Below are 17,419 nucleotides of genomic sequence, written 5' to 3'. Positions count from 1 at the left end.
GTTTGCTAACTTATTTAAAGTGTATTAATATTGAACATGTCGCATGTCCAAATTGAACCAAATTACACATTGCACTGTATGGAGTCCCCGGCCAAACATCCCCCGAGTCTGAATTAGATTGGATGAGCGGTTCTCTAGATATACGAAGAACACACAGACAGACAGAGATTTCTTGCTTCAATATTGTATTCACCAAATTATTCGCCGAGCTCTGAGAACATGGAAAAATCAATACAACAGGGTCCAACGGGACAAAGATCTGTTTACAACCAGAGCTTGAAATAATCTTAACTTTCACTTACTCACTTGTTCCGGAGCTTTAGGCAATACCACACAGTCGTCAGCACCAGATTGAGTTTAGCCAGTTGCAATTGAACTTGAAGATATTCAAATATTGCATAATAGCTCCATGCATTGCACTCAGAAATGAGTGATCAGTTCTTTCTTATGTCGGCATCTTCACATAATGTGCAAAGAACAATCCATACTTGCTCAGCTGAAACAAACTCATGAAGAACTCCAGTTTTCTCTCGTAGATCTTAAGATGGCAAGCTGACATGTTTTTTTTTTTCCAGTTCCCAACTTTCTTCTTCTACTGTGATAACTGACTGATTACACTCTTACACACCAACATCTGACAAAAATAAGCCCGAGCTGAGTTTTTTTGCCCTAAACCAGTAAATGGCAACACACCCAATTCATACTGCTTTTTGTGACATTTCTAAAAAAGGGGCAGAAATACCTGAAATACCAAATAATTATCTTAACAAAATAATTCCTTGCTAGTAATAATGCCAAATGATGATGATTCATAAATGCATGAAGTCACAATTTTCTGCTTACTATAGTGCAAACAACTATAAAATAACTATTAAACCCAAATATATATTTAATTTGCAATGATATGAAATAGAGAGGAGCAGAAAGATCCTCACATTTTGGAATCTGGAACTAAAGAATGTTTGTCTGCTCAATGAGTTCAACAATTGATTCATTGTTTCAGTTCAGTCTATATTTTTTTTTTTCCAATGTTGTCGTGTTCCCAGATCCCACTAAATAGTTGGTGAGCACCGTCTTACTATTACAGATAGGATTGATGGCCAAATCTATTTAATAAATTATATGTAATACGTTACACATTGTAACCAACCCAAATTGAAATGTACTACATCATCATAATTATTGATATTTTCTACTTTTATCTTTTCAGATTTTTTTTTATGTCAAATTTTAAACCACAAAAACACAACAACACAGAACGTATTTGAAATGAGGAAATTCTCAGTGGAACAGTTATGCAATAAGAACAAAGCACTTCTTCTAAATGACGTGTAAAAAAACAAACATTCAATAGGTAAGCACCTTTGTTAAGGCCTTGAATTTACAGTTAGAAACAGTCACTACATATTATGTGATGCAGGTGTTGGTGTAAGTGCACATCTGAGAGTGTTTCCACCGGTGTGTGGAGCTGCCAGCCGTTAAAGGCTCGAGGACAAAGCGCCCAATCACACAAACACAGTGGACAAGTGAGCGTGCACACATACACACACAAACACTGCACAGGTACGCGCACACGCACACTGATATTAGCAGCATCTGCTTCCACAGGAGGTGGTACAATAGGTAAGAGGGGGACAGAGGTGGGGAGATGGGGGGGAGGTGTGGGGGTAGAGTCACCCCACCCCATCAACACACATGACAAGGTCGGCTTGCCGATTGGGTCCTAAGTGCTGTGCCATTCATCACAGCCGGGGAGCTAATTAGGAGAGAGAGGGAGAGAGAGGGAGACTTTCTCTCTAGTCATCTTTATCATACAACTCATCAGCCTTTTCCCTCTCTTTTGCTCTGGTGAAGCTCGCCCCTCTTCCCCCATTCATCTTCTCTCCTTCCCTTCTTCTTCCTCTCCTCCTCCTCCTTTCTTCTCCTGCTTGCCTCACTGCCTCCCTCCCCGCCTCAGGATTCTCCCATCCATCCTTCTCCATCCATCTTGACGCTTCCTCTTCTCTTTCCTCTCTTTCTTCTATCTCCTCCCCTTCCCTCTGACTCTCATTTCTGCCTCCCTTCTCTTCCCCGCTGTCGTTGCTCCCTACCCTATCGCTCATTCCTCATCCCTCCCTCCCTCCCTCCCTCCCTCTCCTCTCTTCTCCTTTCCTCTCCTGCCCCGTGCCAGTAGCTGCGCTGCCTCTGAATCTTCATTAGGGGGGGAAATGAAGCTGAAAACGAGGAGGCAGCCTGGATGGCCAAAAGCAGCTGCAGTCACTCACACACACACACACACACACACACTCTCTCACACACACACACACACACACACGCACACACACACACACAGTGTGCTACAGTACACCACCGCCGAGCAAAAGGGCATCAGAAGACAGGTGTGCAAGCGTGTTTGGGTGTCTGTGTGAGATTGGGATACCTCATGGGTGGAAAAAATGAGAGCAGCCAGCAGTGATGTACAGTAGCTTCACACACACACACACACACACACACACACACACACACACACACACACACACACACACACACACACACACACACACACACACACACACACACACACACACACACACACACACACACACACACACACACACACACACACACACACACAGAGTTGACACAGTGCACAATAGGACATGAAGTTTCAACAGAGGACAGGCAGGTGAGGATGGAGGAAAATCTGGCTCACATGTAGCATAAGAGCACAGAAGTCAAAGTTAGCCATAGTGGAAGGAAGAAACAAAACAACAGAAAAAGCAGAAACTCTGGGAAATAGTTGGAAGAAGTATAAAGGAGCGGTGGGTAGCCGAGTCGAGAGCAGGAGATGAGTAGAGGAGAGCTGAGGGCCAAGGGAGCTGCAGAGAGGCACCGCGAGGAGCCAAAGTGGAAAAAAACAACGCTGGAAAAGTGAACTTCAGCTCAGGCATTATGTAACGATGCAGCATTACTGCTACGCATAGCTTCATGCTCTGATATTATCTCACAGCAGCCTATCATTTAGGTCTTGAACCCCACCAATCCAAAGCAAACATTAAGGCATATTGAACACAGGAGCTGTGACACGAGAAGACATCCTTTGTGTTCCTGGAGGCGATCTTCTGAGACGGGAAGGTCACAGGGTCGGTCTCCATTAAGGACGGCATGCGATTATGAGCCAGATAATGACGGACGTCTCTGCTGCAATGTCATCTAAAGCGGTTGAACCTGAGCCCTGACCCCACGCTGATAAAAAAAAAAAGATCAATCACAGACTGTACTGTCTTCAACATGCTAATCTAACATTTAGAAGTCTTGTCTCCGGCTGCCAGCATTCACTGACTGAAATCCATATTCTTATCTGATGTAATATCTATTCATTTTCACTGGGTTATCTTTGTTCTAATCGGGTTTTCCACAGACCTGGTGTAGCCCACTTCAGCCACACTGTGCCGCGCTAATCTGTGATCACATGTGTTTTGCACAACAGGGGATTACCACACTGAGCCACACGTTAAAAAGTCCTCCCTCAAAGCCTCAAAAGTCAAGGTTATGGCAGGGGAAAAGAGAAAATACACCATCTCTCTTGATAAAAGAACATGAGACTTGTAACTAAATTTCACTGGTTTGGAGGCAAGTTTCACTCTTGCGTTCGTAATTTCATCCAACGGATACCAGCCTCACTGTTTACTGGTCGTATTTAAGCTGCGTGGCACCGTGACCCAAACCTCTGAGCGATGCCGTGCAAGCTATGCGCACGTACACAGGTGTTTAAGCTCAACGTGTAACCGGCAAAATGGCATAAACCAACCTTCATGATTCACTGTACACTCATATCTCATATTCATGGACTACTTTATTGCCTTTGTGCAAGCCCAGTAAAGAAAGAAGTCAAGTATTACATGCATTATAAGGAAACAAAGGTTGAATATCCTGTAAGAAATTTGATTTGGCTGCAAAATATAAACTCAGATGTAGATTTTTAAGACCTCCGGTTTCTAAAGCATCGAAAAACTAATTGATATATATGCCCATATGTGTTTGTGTAGACCAATTTATATTGAACTGTAACACAGCTAACAAAATGTTGCTAAACTCAGCGGGCAAAACAATGCATCAGTGGTAGAGCGGGTCATCCTTCAATCAGGAGATCGGCGGTTCGATCCCTGCGGTGTATGAATGGGTATGATAGTTCTGATGGGCAGGTGGCATCTTCCACGGTAGCCCCTGCCATCAATGTATGAATCGGTGTGAATAGGTGAATGATGACATGAAGTGTTAACGCACTTCGATTGGTCGGAACGCTAGAAAAAAGCGCTATACAAGTACAAGTCCATTTACCATATTAATAAGCATATTAGGCCAGCAGGTCTGTTTAAAATATGGCAGGGAAGAATAATAAGAAAGAAAAGAAAATAAACGAACCGGCGGGACGAGGAGCTGCAGATGCCGCTTAGTGTGATTTGTGTGGACCAGGGCACCTTTCAAAAGAGACAAGATAACAACGCCTCTGACCACGCCACATTGTCCCATCGGAAACATTCACGACTTGCCAGCAGAGCTTAAATGGTTGCAGGTTTTCACAGCTCGACGCCGCGTGAGTTTCCCCACCCGAACAAACAACACCGTGAATTTGCGATTGAACTAAGGATAGTTTTGGGTCCATCTCTATAGTTGGGGTACACAAATGTATTTTTACTGCGCCTCACATTGTGCCAAACTTCAGCACGCTAACATGCAGATATTTAGCAGCTAATGTTTACTATGTTAACCGTCTTAGTGTAGCATGTTAGCACTAAACACAAAAGTACAGCTGAGGCTGATGGGAATGGCATTAGTTTTGCAGGTTTCGGTCATAAAGCCAAGTGTTTGGCCAAAGTATACTCAAAACGGACAATCTCAACCTCATGGTGGCAGTAGAGGGGTTCAGGAGGTTAGCGGCAAATCATCATCTAGATCAGTGGTTCTCAACCTTTTTTCAGTGATGTTCCCCCTGTGAAATACTTTTTCAGCCAAGTACCCCTAACCAGCGCAAAGCATTTTTGGTTGAAAGAAAGATGTAATACTATGCGCTGTGCCATCAGTGTCTGATTTATTAAACTGTCAACACTGAAGATTGCATTGTGGCATTTAATTCAGTTTATGAACTTACACTTATATTTTATTGAATATTTATTAAATAACTATTTTGGAAGGATTTTTGAATGGATGCTAATTTTAAATATATTCTTTAAAAATCTCAAGTACCCCCTGGAGTGCCTTCACGTACCCCCAGGGGTACACACGTACCCCCATTTGAGAACCACTGATCTACATCATATACTGTCTGAGCAATTACCAATGTCTGTAAGTAGTTGGTGCAAATCCATCTGGTAGAAAACTTTAAGAGCTTGTGTTGCAAGTAACAAACGTGATCACCAAAGACATTAGGATTCATCCTCTGGGCACTATGGATATCTGTACCAAATGTCATGCCAATTCATCAGTTAGCTGTTAAGGTATTTCAGTCTGGACTTAAGTGGTGGACCGATCGACCAGCATTAGCGTCCCTGGAGCTTTGCTGCTGGCACGGCTGAAAAGTTCAGGTTCGTCTTAGAACATACAAAGCGCTTTATGATAGGTTGTCACGAATGCCATTATGCATACAAACCACGCTGTCACTCCCAAGGTTTGAAAGATTTCAATTAACAGAAAGGGCGTTGGGAGGACATAAAAAATAGAAAAACAATAGGCTGATGGTAATTAATAATTTAGCTCAGCTCAAATGACTCCGCAATAAGGCATAATCAGATCCCCCTCAAATCAAATGAGGAGGCATTACCATGATGATTTATTGCCCGTGGTGTTAGAGGAGGAATTGACTGCAGAGGCCTGGTGAAAGAAGTGTGTATAAGCATTGTGTAGGCATGTCTCTAGCACCACGGTGGGGAAGGGCGGCTTTCTTTTGTTTGCTGCTGCTTGTTTCTGAGGTTGGTGGACATTACACCTGCCTGTGTTCCGCACAGAACAAAGACAGTGGACAATAGAGGGAAGAAAGGAGGGAAGGAAGTGGCAAAAGGCTAAACGGACAAAATGCACAAAAGTTCTAGGGTTCAAATAATTAAAAGAAGAGAAAAATATGCCTCACTAAAGTCTCCTTCAAACAACTGTATATATTTGACTTTCTCGACGAAAAATACATCTTACAAGATCACATTTGAACACATCATGGACCTTGACCCACTCGACCTCTGTGCTAAGGCCGCTACCGTAGCTGACCAGCCTCTTTTCAGCCGTCCCAAGAGCGCCTGCATTTTTTAATAAAAAATATGGATTTTTGGAGCCAGTTCCTATTGATAACATATTGCAAAACGAAGTAATACAATATACTGTCGAATCCATATTCAACCCTTATTCATGGGTGTTACTTTTTAGCCTTGTCATCACCTCCCATATCTATACAACCAAGTGTTTATAATTACATTTTCTAGTATGTACAAAATTGTTACGAAGCTCTTCATAGATCTCGCCCCTTCATTTTGCTATCAAAGTTTCACTTTCAGACGCAGGCTACAAAATGTTCTTTGTAAATGCATGTTTCCAAAGTATATGAATAATGATGTGAAATTATACATATGATGTGAATATTGTCCAAAATAATCCTGTTTATGACTTTTTCCCATAATTGAGCAGCCCTTCCGTGACATATCTTAGATTTAAAGAGAGCTGCTTAAAGTAAAATAGCTACTACTACATACTCACGCCCACTCATGCAAATGAATGCATTGAAAATGTGCACGCTTTACGTCCTGCATCACACACACACACACACACACACACACACACACACACACACACACACACACACACACACACACACACACACACACACACACACACACACACACACACACACACACACACACACACACACACACACACACACACACACACACGGTATATGCATAATTAGTGTCGTCGCGAGTTTAAAAGGGGTGAGGCTCTCAAAATGTGTTGCTGATTTAAAGTTCAGTGCGCCTTTTCCTTTGGTGAGTAAAAACCTGCACAACAAAGCCCATCGAACAAACGAACGCCCACTCGTTCTCTCGCAAGACCCGAGGCCTGCAGGCGAAATCAGACTTTAAAAAAAAAACCTTCCTCACACCAGCTTTGGTTAACGCAGGGAGATTGGTGCTACTTCAATCAAGCCCCTGCATTTTGGATTACACAGAGTGTGTGTGTGTTGGGGAGAGAAAACATTTGTAATATGCTAAAAGTGCATGACAGCCATTGCAACAGTGGCTAACTTTACTTTGATTCCCTTTGTAGTTGGTCTACGGACACTTGAACCAGGGGACGGGATAGCGTCCTCGAGCTGGAGGAAGGCCTGCTAGGCTTCTGTGCCAATATGAACTTCACACAGCAGCCATTTTGCCTCCCACAGGCAATCGCTGGATCCTTTAAACTGTATCGCTGAGAGACGTCGAGACACAAACCGGCATAATATATCATGTGGAGACAGCGCAATAGCTTGTGGCTTGGAAGAAACTCCACATAACACTCCCTGAGATGGCCCAACACGGCTTCTGAGTTCTAAGTGACGCTCCTCTGGGTGACATTAACCACTGATTGACTGGTGTGCTACTGGATAACTTTTGATGGTTTGGTTGTCAACAATAACAGATAGTCCCGTTCGCCTTGTCCTCGGAGGGTGCTGCTGAAGAAAACTGCGTTAAAAACAACGTCTGTCCCGGGCTGGATTCACATCCAACATCTCCCAAAGTACATCACACACAGTAAGTTTCCCCAATGCTGGAAGACCTGGAGTTGACGCTGACCATTTTGGTATGGTTAACGCCTGGCCATCGTTTCTATTAGTTTGGGTATCTTTGTACTTCCAAAAGTGTTTGCTGAGATCTGGGAGCACAGTGACGTCATTCCAGCAAAGTCTGATTGGAAAAGAAACATCAGCTGTCGGACAATTAAGGCGGCTAAAATGTTAACACTTGTTCGAACAGCCACAAATCCAGGACATAGAGAGCGGCGAGGGGTGATAATGACCCACACAAATACTAAGTACTAAATGTAAGAAGTCTTCTGTCTCCAAGTGTGGATAAACTAAACCAAAGGAAAACTTTATGAGGAATGAAAGCTTGAGAGAGAAATTCAAATTGGGTTTACCTTCTCCCCTTGGCACATATGTTAACATGCATAAAATACTCTGGTTTCTGCCCTTATTCTGGAAAAAGACAATAATCCTATAAAGCCATTTGCACGAACGAAAATTAATAATAACGTTGGCCTGCAGCCATGCATAGTCTGATGAAGGTAGTTGATGATATTTTTGCGCATAATCCAAAAACCTGTTGATATACGTCTTTCATAATGTATAAAATAAAAGCAAGTGTGTTTGTCTTTCCTGACAGAAATGTGGTCTTTTCTGTTTGGCATGCATCTATCTCTACATGGAATATGAGGTTTACGTGACCAAATTTGGAATCTTGCCATATTCAGATTAACAGTGGAATAATCGTATGCATGTTAAAAGTTATCACTAAGTGCCCCCCATCCCAACACAGACATGGTGTGTGTGGGGGGGGAGGCGCCAATCCTATTTCACTAGGTAATTAAAAGTCTGACTTCCTGGTTATCGAGACATTTAAAAAATCCTATCCATCCTCTGCGGCTCACAATGTGATTACAAAATTTCATGGCAATCCATCCAAAAAGTGCTAATGCGGATAGGCAGCGTGGCTAAAGAGCACCTTCCAGTTTAGCACGTCGCCACCTGCTGGTGAGAAGTGGCACCTGTTGAATAGGAGCGGCACGCCGTTTTCATCCGCCTTAGAGCAGCGGCACACAAACAGTCAGCAGTGGGACGTTTCAGTAACAACTGTGAGCAACAGGTGTGAATCTTCATTTTACCGCCAACGACTCAAATGCACATAAGATTCTCAATGCGTCCTGCACATGGCTTCTTTTTCATAAATTAATCCAATCACTCACATAAATCTGAACTCCCTTTTTAACTTGAAGGCGCCTTCAGACTACAGTTGTGTGCCATAAGTCAGTAAAACTGCAGGATCATATCAGTAAGAACCGGCATATAACAATAAAACAAAAGGGGGCACACCATCAGCCACTTCAAGATATCAATATCACTCTAATAACTCAGTAGTTCATATTTATGATGGCCAATAGGAATGAGGGCCAAAAGTACAAAAAAAAGAGCCTAGTTGTAATAAACTGAAACCGTCTGCAGACCTTACAATAGGTCTGTCTGAGCATATGGCTGCCGACTACATAAACAGAGCAAGGTGAAAACAACTACCGCTAAGGTGTTTTAAACGTGCCCTTCAGCGCTACCAAAGCTGACGCTGCATTACCCAGAGCCAGGCTGGCGAGTGAACTGGTGGCGGGGAAATGACAGCTATGTAAAAAGGTTACGATAATGACAAGTAAAGGTTACAGCAATGATATCAAAGTGCGATGCAGCAGCTGGGTGGTTGCAGTGATTATGGGGGTGTGTCTGTCTGACCCAGCCAAGGTGGGTCTCTCTCTCTCTCTCTCTCTCTCTCTCTCACATACACACAAACAAACATACACCTATATGCTGGCCGGCGGCCCAGGCGGCATCACACTGTGGGAGGGAAGAGAGGTTAGAGTCTCCGGTGGATAGTGCGGAAGAGGGGAGGGAGGAAGAGATGAAGGAGAAGGAGGAGGAAACGAGGGGAGAGAGAGGAGGAAAGAAGAGGGGGTGACTGCTAATGAGAGAGACAGATGAGGCCGGCCCAGGGTGGTGCTGAGCCAGAGAGCGGCTCACTCTGCTGACCACACCACAGAGGTCACTGGGAAGACTAGGGGAGATGTAGAGAGGGACCCCAGGACAGCAAAGCAAACTCAGTCCTTTTAGCGTCCAACCTCAAAAGCTGACGTCTTTTAAAAAAAATAAACAAGTTAGAAAAGTGCTAAGAACCTTGAAATATTTGGATACGGTAATTTAAACAGAGTGAAACATCTGTAAATCAGTTTGAACAAGGCCATAATGTGTTACAAAAGTGGTTCCTTTGGTTAAGTTACTCTTGAATTTAGTTGCATGTCTCTTGTGTGTTGCGAGTGTTAACCGCGTTCATTTGTGCACGTGTGTGTATGTGTGTATGTGTGTATGTGTGTATGTATGTATGTATGTATGTATGTATGTATGTATGTATGCGTGTATGTATGTATGTATGGACAGAGGGAGTGTGCAGTGGCAGTGGGCGCAGTCACACTCCGGCTCTGCAGCATGACTCATTCTGCCAGCACGCATGCAGGCACTGACGCACGCATCACGCACGCACACTGATGATGCCACACAGCAGAATAAAGCTCCACGAACTGACAACTGCCTCCACCCGAGCAAAGGGCCGTACACAGAGGATGATCACAGCTGAGGAAAAACTGACAAATGTCATAAAGTAGGTTTAAAAACATGTTAACACGTGCATGTTCAGCTTCTTAATACCCTGACATATGATTAAAGTCACACAGAGGAAGGACGACATGCTCACGCTCAATTAAAGGATCCCTGATTCTATGTGACTGATCAGCTGCTTTGACAACATCCAGCTGTGCCAGGTTACCTTCAGCGGCCACACGCGTACTGACTCGTCCCCTTCTCCGTGTATTTTCGTGTATATATGTGTGTTCCGCTTGTGCACATCCCCATTTCAACTTCCCCCCCCTCCCAGCTAACCGAGATTGCATCCCCCCTCCTACAGCTTTGATCTGCGAGTTTGTTTGATCTCAAAAGTTTGGATATTTCATAAGTTATTGATAAGTAAATCATATGAATTCAAGTGGATATGGTAGTAGATTGAGAGGGAGTGTCTCAATCAATAATTATTATGTCAGCAAAGCGGTCAGACGGGAGCTGCTCTGATCGAGAGTCAAGACTCGGGATGCACCAGGGTCCCAGACTACGCTCATATACTTGTACTCGTAAAAACTACTCATACAGTATACAATCGCACAAGCAAGCATGCATGGTCGCGGACACATGCAGCCACTTTCCCACCAGATCTATTAGTTTGAGTACGAAGTGCGCAGTGACGTTATAACTGAGAACGTAGCAGTGCAGCGTGTGTGCACAGTTTGTCTGTGAATAAATGCTACAATTTCAGCTCGGGTTTCTTGCTTGCTTCTTCACTTAAAGCGAAAGGGGTTAGCCCCGAAGTTAGCGACAACAACGGCCCAGGCTAACTGAAGGTAACATATAAATGGACTTGAAGGATGTCCTGCTCTACCACTGAGCCATAGTCGGTGGGCTGACCTTTAAGGTGGACCAGCTGTTCTACTTTAAAACAACAAGCCGGAACTCTAAGTTTTGCTCAGATTCTTTGAATTGTTTTTCTTTTCTTTCAACCGTGGAACTGTTTCGGTTGAAAGACAAATTATTAACATCCCTACTCTAGAAACCCTCCTCTGTTTGTTTCAGGAAAACACAATGTTAAATGTTTAAAATGTCAGCTACCGCATTGTGTTGTATATTTGATTTGTTAGAGTCAGACGGTGAGGAACATCTGTCATCTGTCATTGCATTCCTAATCAAGAGCAAACAGAGCTCCTCAATAGGGAGCAGGATATTCTGGCTCTCCATTCTAGGTGATGCAGTGAGTAGAGAGATGTTGTCCTTCAGCTGGAAGCCCTGGGTTCAAGTCTCAATCATCAGCCTCATTGAAGTGTTGAATCTGGAGAGCTGCTCTGTGGCCGACTCCGACCTCTGCACTCCCGGTGAAAAAGAGGACGGTGAAAAGAGAATTTCCTTTTCAAGGGATCACAAGTATCCCAATACATAGGTTTTCCTCGCTTTCAATAAAAAAGTATTTGGTGATGCCTGATGGCGTCATGTGCTAATTTGCAATAAGAGGCATGAAGTGGAATATATCACGGTGGCTAAACATTCATCAAGAGAACTTTCTAATCCTTTTGATACACATTAGAAATGGTATTTAGAATGAAACATAAGAACACGGGCATCACAGATAAGCAAGAGAAAACTTTAGTACTGTGTTTCTAAATGGACCACGATAAATGAAATTGAAAATAAGCTGTCAAAAGACTTTGCCCAACACGCAAAAGCAAATAAAATCACAAGTCAAAGATCTTCACCCTACACTCACACAAGAAAAATCAGCATTTCGTACTTATGGAATCGTTGAGGTCAGGCTGCATTAAGATGAGAAACATGGATGTCCACAATGTTAATGTTGTATTAACGACCCATTACTTAAATGCGTGAACGCTCAATAGGAATAACTTCCAACAAAGGAATGGTTCAGCATGTGTGAACAGGGGCATGCTTTTTTTGTTGTCATCTAGTGTCTCACACAAGACACTGACGTTAATGTTTTATTTACAAAATAAATCTAATTAGACGCGTGTAGAGATCCGAACCCACGGTTGCTCTCTCCACATTCCAAAAGTCAAATGTGAGAGTGAGCGCTGGGGGCCAGGCGAAGCCCTCCTCTGCCTCCACATCTCTCACACACAGAACGCTGCTTTCTCTCTCCGTCTTAGCTCGTCATTGCTTGACATCCCTCCTGTAGGCCTCCGTTACCTCTCTGGCTCCCTGTCTCTCTCCTTTTCCTTGCTGCCTCTTGCTCCAGGGAGCCACCCACACCAATTGGCAGACAGCATATGATCCACTGACACACACACACACACACACACACACACACACACACACACACACACACACACACACACACACACACACACACACACACACACACACACACACACACACACACACACACACACACACACACACACACACACACACACACACACACACACACACGGTTGACTGCAAGCTGAAAGTACCAGCTTGTGTGCTTGTGTGTGTGTGCTGTGTGTACCAGTGTGTGTGTGTGTGTGTGTGTGTGTGTGTGTGTGTGTGTATGTATATATACACCAAGTCCAGAAGGCCCTTGAAATATGCACAGCAGCCCCATGCATAATACATGGGCACAGCAGGAGAAAAAGAAGTTGTGAGCCGAGTGGATCCCCACCTCTCCATCGCTCCACTCCTCTTTCCCCTCCCTCCATCACACTGTCTGCTGTGCATATGTTTTAAATAACAACTGTCTCTCAGGGTCATTTGTGGGTCAGAAGTTATGATGGAGGAAGCGTACGAGGGCTGGAGAGATAGATGGATAGATAGATAGATTAAGTGGATGTCAGCAGGAAATGGAAGGGGGCGGGACCGCACGCTCACCGAGAAACACGGGCATCTTCGTGCTTGACAGAAGAGTAGCAGAGGAACGTAACGCGAGGAGAAAGGAGACAAATGATTCACTGATTTCAGTCGACCGAGGCCTCCCGGCCACCCGGCGGTCTCAGTCGGGTCGGTGACTGTACCGGCCGACTGCCGAAAAAGGTCACGCATGCTGCGGAAACCACAGGACGTTAAACTGTGGAAACATAACAATGGTTCTGTCATTTACATCCAGAAAGAGAGGTAACGTTCTCTGGAAGCAGCTGCTGCACTGAAACAAAACTCAGCGTTATCAGTACCAGTGTACCATCACGTTGTTGTTGTTTTCAGCTCTGACTCCGATCTTAGCCACCTGAACAGCAGCCACCCCACACTAGACTCCTATTACAGCCTACATGACTCAGGTTTCCCCTTAAAATTGTATGCACTTAATCGTCCTCTGCGGCGTTAAAAAATTGACAATAAACATTTGTATATAGACAAAGAAAAAAAAGTGTACATGCCAGTAGAATGCTGGAAGTTAGGATTTTTTTTTTTAGACGAGATAAATGTTTGTAAAATGTGAGGGCTCCTCGACTGATAATTTCAATCATCTATGTTTCCGAAACCAGCCCTGATATTGTCGCAGTGAATAAAAAAAAATTGCGTCTTAACTATGCGTCGTTCATGGGGAATATTTTCAATGTTATGGGTACAAATCTGCATTTTGTTCCAGGTTTTTTCCCCCTCTTATTGTTTTATGTGAATTACTCAAAGTGGCATATTGTATTAAATCTCTCCCATACATAGGATTTGCCTTAACCATAGTAAGGTTGTTAACAAAACAATGTCCTCTCAAAGTCTGTTCACTTTCTCTATATTACGCAGACCTTATCAGGAGAGGAACACAGCTCAGCTGCTATGGAACTGTAGATGTTGAGAATAGTTAAAACTCTAAACATGACAACTAAGAAAAACTCATCTGCTGCTGCAAACTTTGTGATCAAGTTCAGCTTCTGCGGCCGTCGCTCTGCACTGCTGTCATAGCACAGTTACAGCTGATAACGGCGCCCAGAATGACAATGGCAGGGTAGCAACCAACCCTTTGGTTCCTCTACCAGGTAAACACTATTAGCTCTGCGAGGTTGTTCCAACTGCATGCAGATCATGACACAGGAAGTACAGCGGGTGACTTACGATGAGCCGTTTGAGGCCTGTGAAGGACTGCTCCACAGAGTTGGCGGTGAGGACCTGACGCTTCATCGCTGCCGGTTCCCCCAGGAAACGAAGCATCAAGTCTTTTACAGCATCACCCTGCAGCAGAACACACACACACACACACACACGCACACACACACGCATTTAACATCAGGCAAAATCCCTTAACATAAGTAAGGCACGTGAGAGTTGTTGTGCTGGTATTTACACTAACAACCTGAATACTACCTGCAGGATTTAAAAAATATCAGATCAGTACTTACTTACATTAAACCTGCGTTCACACCAATGTGATTGGCGTGAACGCAGCAAAAGACCCGCGTGATGGCCCGACATTACTGTCTTTAAGAGGCTGCAGCTCAGCCTTAAAGCTAGAGTGAGCTAGAGTGGTACCCAGGAGTCTCTTCTTTAAAAAACATGCCCACTTTATGCTAATCCCCCAAAAATTGGGGAGGGGGAAAAACATGCAGTGTGTGTTATTTTCTCCTAATCTAAAAATGGTGTATTTCAATATTTCTACATACTGGTGTCCCTAACAAGTCTTAAAATTGCATGAATTGGGGTGGACTGGAATGCTGAGACTTTTGTGGATTGAACTATATTAATGTGTGATGATGATAGTCCCCATAGTTGCTATTTCACTGCAGTGAAACCATTTTTTTTAAACTTGACTTCATTGTATAAAATAACCTGTTTTCACCTCATTGAAGTTCACAGCCTCCTGAAACTTTACAAGCAAAAACTAAAGACCTAGGACATACACAGGATGTATGGCTTTCCCAGGTATATTGACAATAAGGGGGTTTCTGAGCAGTTTCCAGAACAGAAGTACTTGGTAGATGCCGAAAAATGCAATTCTCGCAGAAATCTCCATATCTTAAATCTTTTAAAAACAAAAATGCAGCATGACTTTTTCTATGCTGTTCAACAAGGTACCGGTGTCTTAATGTGGTATTTTGATCATTTCTATGTAATTCTAAATAAGGTCAAAACATTTTTAAATTTAGCAGCAAATCTGTGTAACAAAATGTATCAACCTAAAATCTGCTTCAGTAATTTACATAAGACATAAGTGAGCATGGAAATGGCCATCGTTTACTTTTGTAATTCTTTTGAATAAATGATTCGTCTTTGAATTCTGATTTATGACTAGAACAACTTGACATCATTGCTGAGTTAATCAGATGATATATATCACTTTTCTTGTCAAAAAGCCAAAATCAGGACTATATGGCTCCCTAACGCTTAAAGGAAGTGAATGGGGGGGAAACTGACTTGATCTGTACATCCCTAGATTTGGACAGAATGACAATTAGTTAAACAATATTCAGCCCAAACAGACTGCATAAAATGCTGCCTTTAATCCAGCTTTAGATCAGATCTTATTTGTTTGCTGAAAACTGGCTCTTAGTGGGCAAAAACACACCAAGATGTCGGTGAAAAAAATCCTTCATTTTTATTCATTTATTCAAGCAGGCATTCAAACACACTGAGGGCATAATGAACACAATCTAAGCTGGGAGGTGGACGTACAACATAAGATTCAATTGAATAGATAAGTGAATTGATGTTTTATCGGGGTTGTTATTACGGATAAATGTGGCTGTTGAAGGAGATCAGAGGATGTTTGTGAGATGTAAACATGATATGGTGACACATCTAAATGTGCTTATAGACAAGTGACAGGCTATCTGTTATGCCAGAGCAGTTCTGACTGAAACCCCTGTCATTCTGAGATAGACAGAAGAAACATTGTAGAACATTAAATAAATCAGAATGATCAAGGTGAAGCCTGAGGACATTCTTTTTCTATGCTAATAAATGTCTTGGCATAATAGATTATAGGTGTCTTTTAATGTATCACTGCAATCAGAAAATAAAACACAGAAATTGCCTTGTAATCATTTCCATCATTAGTATGAAGGTTGCTACTTTGGGTCCTCACTGTTTGTCATAGGGAAAGTGTTGAGTTTGACCAACCCTAATGTATCACCACAGCTGAAACAATTTATTGATTAATTGATGAGGCAGTTTTCAAAAAATGATATCAGCCACAATTTTGACAATCGATATGGTGGTTTAATCAAGCAAACATGGCAGATATTTTCAGGTTCAAGCCCTCCAATATGTGGATTTGCTGCTTTTTTTGTATGTTATATAAATTTAGCATCAATTTAGCATTTAGCATCTGCAATGGGCTAAATTAACACTATAGCTTCTGAAAATCATTAGTTGCGACAACAACTCCTGTTTCAGAGATCACCTTGGGAGACAATTAATCACTCTAAGAAGTTGAATTGACACAGTTTTCAAAATCATTATTTATTATTAATAACTAAATAAAGGCCTTGTTTTAGCAGTATGTGTTCTCCTTATGTTAAATGATTTATCCAATGATTTAGTAATGCACTTCCACAAAGTTGGGGAAGTTAATTTTTAAATAGCCAAACAAAAAGCAGCAGAGGCATCCTGACTTTTTGTCCCTGGTATGAGTCGAGATCCACAAACACTGGATCCTACATTATCCATGATGCAACTCAGTAGCATCTTTTGTTAAACCTCTATGTGGTAGGGCCCATAGACTAAACTGGCATGTCAAGGTCCTGCCCCTCTTTTGGGGGCTAGAAAACTGAAGATCCTGTAGGCAGATGTTAGTGCATTTTGATGTGTTCGGGTAGTCATTTTTACATTTATATGTATGCATGTATTTCTTGTTTAACACACATTGGTTTTAAAGAAACGTCTAATAAGTATTTCTGTTAATAGCCAACTGTCTGATGCTGCTGTACTTTATGACTATTCCTCAACAGCCTCCCATTCAAACTAGCCCTCAATCAGCAGTAACTGTCTGTTAGTTGCATCATTTAGAGATTTACCACATGGACAGTGAACATTCACAAGTCTTATTTGCCTCAAATTTCAGTGTATAAGTCTCGGTTAACCAGCTATACAACAGCTTTTTGGCATTTTCTCATTGCTCTCCTTATGTGACATAACCGACGCCAG

General features: G+C 42.7%; 1 protein-coding gene across 1 annotated transcript in view; it reads right to left on the bottom strand.

The window, feature by feature from the left end:
- Nucleotides 1-17,419, bottom strand: part of trappc12 (trafficking protein particle complex subunit 12) — a 36,690-nt gene that overhangs the window by 17,316 nt on the left and 1,955 nt on the right. Inside the window, 1 exon segment of the mRNA XM_054613585.1 lies at nucleotides 14,393-14,509. Coding sequence (XP_054469560.1) covers nucleotides 14,393-14,509 — 117 coding nt within the window.

Source organism: Anoplopoma fimbria, chromosome 15 (genome assembly GCF_027596085.1).
Source record: "Anoplopoma fimbria isolate UVic2021 breed Golden Eagle Sablefish chromosome 15, Afim_UVic_2022, whole genome shotgun sequence".
NCBI lineage: Eukaryota > Metazoa > Chordata > Actinopteri > Perciformes > Anoplopomatidae > Anoplopoma > Anoplopoma fimbria.
The sequence above is the reverse complement of the archived record's forward strand: the minus strand, read 5'-3'. Positions and strand labels throughout refer to the sequence as shown.